The sequence below is a fragment of the Sodiomyces alcalophilus genome (genome assembly GCF_042370955.1).
Source record: "Sodiomyces alcalophilus JCM 7366 unplaced genomic scaffold ACRALscaffold_6, whole genome shotgun sequence".
Lineage (NCBI taxonomy): Eukaryota > Fungi > Ascomycota > Sordariomycetes > Glomerellales > Plectosphaerellaceae > Sodiomyces > Sodiomyces alcalophilus.
In genome coordinates, this window is record NW_027263537.1 from 3,069,844 (window position 1) to 3,075,958 (window position 6,115).

The following is a 6,115-nucleotide window of genomic DNA, read 5'->3' on the forward strand; positions in this document are numbered from 1 at the left end:
AGAATTACCTTACGGGGCCTATTAATATTCCGGGACCGCTTTTAGGTACTATAAGACTAAGGAAGGAGTATATAATAAACCCGAGTTATTTAGGTAATACACGACTCAATAATTAGAGGTTATCTAGGATAGGATAATATAATTATCTTTATCGCGAAATATTTCTATTGGCTAGGTATAAGTAAAGATATTTATGGATTATACGTAATTATAATATTTATAACTAGGGCTTTGCTTAGTAAACGCTAGGCATGGACTATTAAAGCTATTACCGGCATTTAAGCGTATACGGAACGACCTATTAATATACTTTATGACGGACCTATTACCCGCTAATAAAAAAAATGTATTATGATTTTTAAGTTATTATAGACTAGCTAATAAAGGTTATACCTCTTAAAACGATAGACTTAATAAAGACAGAAGCCTGTAAAACCGGTTAGTATATTATTACTTTAGGGTCTACGGTATACCCCGTTTAATTATAAGCAATTAAGGTTAAAGCGAGATAAGCCGTTTTTAGCGATACTTCTATAAATTATCTTAAACTAAATAATGACTAAGTCTGGCCTACGACCCTACGTCTACTAGCGCTACTAAGTAAGCTAATTAGAGGGCGTAAGCATTCCTGCAGCTATTCATCTATTACGCCCAAGATAATCAGGATACAGTATTACTTATGGTATAATTTAACTACAGAATTAGTATATCTTAATCAGGAAGATATATCTATTCTTCCTAGAACACGGATATTATATCGATCTATCTAAATCTATAAGAAACCTCGTATCGATGCTTAAGAGTTCGCCGCCTACGAGTTACTATATTGCCTCTAAAAGCCCGCGGAGTCTGTCTAACCTATAATCATAGCGACGGAATTATAATAAAAAGAGTCCGTGAATAAATAGCGAATACCCGCAGAGTGTCTCTGGGAGGGCGACTCTATTTAGCTTTTATTTATAAACCACTTAACTGTCTGCCTATTACATCAGCTAAGCCACTGTTTCAAAAGTATAGAATAACTAAGGTTATTAACATATATATAGCCAAACTTAATATACACTTTAGTATTTATCTTAGGTTACATATAGACCTCCTACGATATAGAAGTAAAGACCCCTTACCCGGCTAAATCTTATATAATCCCTAACCCGGCCCGATCTATAACGGGCCGAACGAAGATAAGTGAGCAGTAAAGAAAATGTTATATACCAAGAGTAGAAAAGTAGGTCAAGGCGTAATAAGAGAGGCGTCTTTAAAGTAGGAAAGATATACCGAAATATTCTATAAGCCAATAGAGTCACTATAAGAACTAAGCGCCTTAGATTACTATAAAGAGAAGTATAGCCCGACTAAGACTAATAACGGCCCTCGTGAGGTATATACAAGGAAAAAGAAGAGTTATAAGAAGGGTTATAAGGCTTAGATGGAAATTAGAATGGTAATAAAAGCGCCTATATTTCTTACTTAAGGGCAGATAAGCCCTGTCCTTAGCTCCACGGTTTAGGCGTTAAGATTGAGGTTATTATGCCCGCCCTTATTATTAGAGATAATAAAAGACAATATTATTAACGCGACCTTAACCCGCCTATCCTCCTTTACTACTAGGGCCTTTATAGCCGTAACCTTACTATCTGTAACCCCCACAATAGACTTAAGTATTTATATAAACTCGTTAAACCATTATAGGTCTTTTACTTCGATAAAAGTACTAATTATATCAGGAGCAGGGACGAGAATAATAGGAGGCGCTATGATAAATATAGGTCCACGTATTATAATAAGTAAGCCCTCGTAAAGGGGGGAGGTAGTAATATTAACTAATAAGCTAAGCTTGCTAGCGCCTAAGTTAATAGATATCGTAACTAGCCTATCCCCCTATAAGATACTTAGAGTATCTCCATAAGGCTCTAATGTCTTTAGAAGGCTATACAAGCCACCGCGAGCGCCTTTATTACCTTAGGATTATAAAACGAGTTATTATTAATACCTTTACTGTCTTTAAGAGTATAGCCACTAGACTAGCTACACGGGTAAGGGACGATTATATTTATAACGGCCGTTTAAGTAGGTATAATCTTTAGGGATAGCTAACCTTACCCTGAGTGCCGAGTAGTCGTGGCAGCGCCGTGTATTCGAGCTAGAGGCTAACATTTTTATATAAGTAAAGTAGAAGACCTCGAGGTCCCCTTTAGGGGGATATTTTATCCTATAAGCGAGCTTTACGGGGCTTTTCACTATTATAAAAGCATCGCCCCCTGAAGGCTTAACCGTAGCCTTGATAGCTCAGGCTAGCTAGATATAGTAGTCCATAGCCGGAATAGAGGCAGTAATCGTCTTATTAGCCGGGGCGAGAGTAGGTGCCTCCTTACCAGTATTATTATTATTATTATTATTATTAACGTTAATAGCCTCCTATTAGTATATGTAAGTTAGCTCTTAGGCGCGCCAAAGAATAAAAAAGGCTTACCTTAAGCGCAGCAGATAATCCTAAGAATTTAAATATCTTCTATACATAGTATAAAGAGGTTGGAATAATAGAACGGTGCGGGAGAGATCGGGGGCGATAAAAATATACTATTAATAGTAATAGATATTATTAAAGAAAGGAAGAAAAACTAAAACTATAAATGTAATAGCAAAACGATATTATCTTTATAGATAGGTTACACGGATAGGCAAGGTATATTATATAGAACCTTTTATAAAAGGCAGGACTAGATAGAATATAGACATATATAACTAGGTTATTTATAATTAAACATTATTCCGTTACGCAGCTATAAAGAGGCTCGCCTATAGTGCCCTTTAATGGATGAGCGAGTCTTTAAGAGATTATTCTAAAAGGAAAAAGATCGCCTTAAAGAACGTTATTGAATTAATAAAGCTAGTCCGCGATAAAAAGCCTTACTAAACTACAGCGAAGACTAATAAGTTACTAAGAGGGGAGCAGGATAATATTACGAGTTAACCCCGTGTATATAATCTGGTCAAGTACCAGATCTTGTAGCTAATTATATTACGACCTTAGTAGGTCGCTGCAATATTATATTTAGGTCGCGCGTACCTATAAATATTTCTCTTTTTCCTTCTTTTCTCCTTAGTATTAGACAATTTAATTATTCGGCCTTACCTTATAAATACCTCGTGAGTAGCCGCTTATAGTAAGGGCTAGAATAATATAATATAACCCCTATAAGAGTTTAAAATCTTAGCTATAAAAGAGTAGCGTAATACCCTCTTACTATTAACCGCTCCGCCTATCCTAATCCTATGTTATAAGCTGGGTATATAAGCCCCTTAGTAGTCTATAGGACTCTTCGAAACTCGAGAAGCGATTAAAGAGGCGGCCTTATAGGATTATGGATTAGAGTATATTTCGGCTGAGTTTAAGGAAAGAATAGATATATTGTATTATTAAGGAGTATAGAAGAGGGTTCCTTAGGGGATAGGAAAGATAGAGATAAGCTAGCCGAATTAAATATTATAATCGAAGGCGGCGTGTTCGTTTAATAGCTCTACGATTAATACAAAATAGAATATAATAATAATCCGATTTAGCTGCTTAAGATTTATATCTAAAATAATAGTATCTCTATATAAAACGGGTATAGTATATGGGGTAGCTAACGGATTTATTATACCCCCACTTTCGCACCACGATTATAGGCCAAATACCAAAGTATCTAGGCCTTCTAGTCAGTCCCAAGCTAAATTGGCGGTACCTCGGTGGCGGTCGCGAGCATAGAAAGGCTCGAAGGGGACTCCAAATGCTGCAGACTACAAGCGGTACCAAGAACTGAGAAGCAGTAAAAGCAGTTGATGTAGTTGACCAAGTCACACCACGGAAGCAGTAGAGCTGTCATGTAACATTGGAGAGCAGCTCTGCTTCCAAGATGAATTTACCCTCCTTATATTTCTCAGCCGCCTCATATGCTTTGTCATACTTCCACCCCACAGTCTCCTTGCACTGCCTGCAAGTGATGTCGCGAACTACATGGCGTCCGGTCGTCATGTTACGCTCGCTCGGCTCACCCGTATCGATGTTCACAACACTGTTGAAAAGGTATGCCTTACCATGTTGGCCGCGAAAATTCTGCTTGCGGGAGAAGAAAAGCTCTTAGCATAGCCACAACTTGAAAGGGTTATGATTATGATGGAAGTGGTTTGCAATGGAAGGGCGGCCGAAGAAAGGGACAAGTTACTTGGTGTCATGTTTGAACATACCCGACTAACAATGTCCTCGTGATTCGCAAGGTGCGCCTTGCACGTCTTGCAGCCGTAAATTTTGGCGCTGTCAAGGTAGGTATTGTAAGCGAGGCCCATGGTGCCTAGTTCGAATGTATGTGCGGAACGGATAAGTCGAATAGACGGTTTGAGTGAATGAGGCCTAAGCAAGATTTACGACCATTTGTTGGCCGAGTGATCACGAAGGCAAGGAGTGGATCCAATTGTACTCACTTTGAAGAGTCGCTGACGGACTACCGGATACAGCTGGGCATATAGTGAGCGGAAAGGATGGCTTGCGAGATTAGCAGAAGGCAAGGAGACTGCTAATCGGATTTATCACTCATTTAGGCTTACCTGTCAAATCCAGCGTTTTGAACCACGGAACAGACGAATATGTCTTGGTCGGAGCGTAGTAGGAGGATATCAAGTCCTACGGAAAGGATATCTGGAAGTGGGACAATGACGCAACTGCTAACTTCGTCAAGCACCAGGCACAGATGCCTAATGTCACCGCGCAACATGTCATAGGCCGTACAGTAGCAGGACTCGCTGGGTATAATTAACTGTTGCCTAATAGTATAGATAACCGTTATCGTTTGCTAACAGTTTATATTTGTAATCGTTTTTTTCCGCCGACATTTATCATTATAAGCGTTTATATCGATAATAAGCGTTTAGATTATTAAGCGTTTAGATATTATTTATCGTTTATTCGTATTAAACGTTAAGGGGCTGATATAACTGTTCCTAGATGATTTGTCGCGAGAAAAGACGTCACTAATACCCAAATATTTAGAAGAACCTTAATATAACCTCTGGCTAAGCGTTTATAAGTAACTTTATAATATTATAATAGTTATAGCGAGATATAACGCATAGAGATTACTAATGTTTCTCGTCCTGAAACGTTTTATAACGTAATAGACGATTAGGGAGAACCTAAATATCGTGATCCAGTCTGTCTCCTATCGAGTCTTTATATTATCGTCTTATCCAGTATTATTATTATCGGTTCCCCTAAATAATCGGTTATCCAGATTACCCCTTTGTCTCTAGTTATTATATGATCTTTTAGATAGCGTTGTATTTCCCTGAACCGCTCTAATAGCGTCCGTACTAGTTAACCCTACCCTCCTCGCCTCCCTACGGGACGACTTATCCTAGGATATAGAGAATAAAGACCGATAGTAGCGGTAGTAGTAATAATAACGAGATAATAAGACTATCTCGAGTATACCTATACCGGTTAATATAAGCCTATATATATAGTATCTTATATATAGTTACTATTATCAATATATATACTGATTCCGTATCGGCGTATAGGACTGCGCTAAAGTCCTCTAAGGAGGCATAACCAAGGGTAGCAGGAAGCGGAAGGCTACCAGGCCCGATACCCACGCGCAGGCTAGTACTACGGAGGCCGCGGCTATTACGGCCGATAATAAGAAGCTATGGCGGCTCGACCGCGCGGCGAGGTGGGAACATTTTTTATTCTATAGGCAGCCGGTCGACCGGCTAAAGACGGTCATCTAAGGGGTCTGCGGTCCGGAATTCGATAAGGACTCGTCTGAGTTTACTAAGCTGCGTACGTAGCTTACCGGGAAGCACTGGCAGTTTAAGTACTAGGTGCTTAAGAAGATAGAGGTAAGCTTATCGCGAAGCTATTTGCGGTTATATACTAATAGTTTGTTAGTAATGGCTTGAGTCTTGGGTGGCGGAGGAGGGGAGCCACCAGATAGTTCTTAATTTATAAGTGCCCTGGGCCGAAGATACGTTTAGGAGGGAGATTAAGAAGGGCTGGTCGGTCTAGCGTTTTTTTAAGACCTAGTACTATATAGCTGGGTATATCGACTTCGAGAAGAGTAAGCCTATTACTTAATAT

General features: G+C 39.1%; 1 protein-coding gene across 1 annotated transcript; it reads right to left on the reverse strand.

The window, feature by feature from the left end:
- Window positions 1–3,633: 3,633 nt before the first annotated feature.
- On the reverse strand, window positions 3,634–4,783 carry ACRALDRAFT_1063487 (uncharacterized protein). Its single transcript, XM_071016808.1, has 4 exons — window positions 4,585–4,783; window positions 4,462–4,494; window positions 4,228–4,390; window positions 3,634–4,096 (listed from the first exon to the last, which is right to left on the reverse strand). The coding sequence occupies exons 3-4, from the start codon at window positions 4,324–4,326 to the stop codon at window positions 3,863–3,865; spliced, it is 333 nt and encodes a 110-aa protein (XP_070873731.1). The 5' UTR covers window positions 4,327–4,390; window positions 4,462–4,494; window positions 4,585–4,783; the 3' UTR covers window positions 3,634–3,862.
- Between the last annotated feature and the right edge of the window lie 1,332 nt (window positions 4,784–6,115).

Coding starts and splice junctions, on each gene's coding strand:
- ACRALDRAFT_1063487 (XM_071016808.1), bottom strand. CDS start 4,326: ATGGGCCTCGCTTACAATACCTACCTTGACAGCGCCAAAATTTACGGC. Junction 4,097..4,227: donor ACGAGGACATTGTTAGTCGG/GTATGTTCAAAC, acceptor TCCCGCAAGCAG/AATTTTCGCGGCCAACATGG.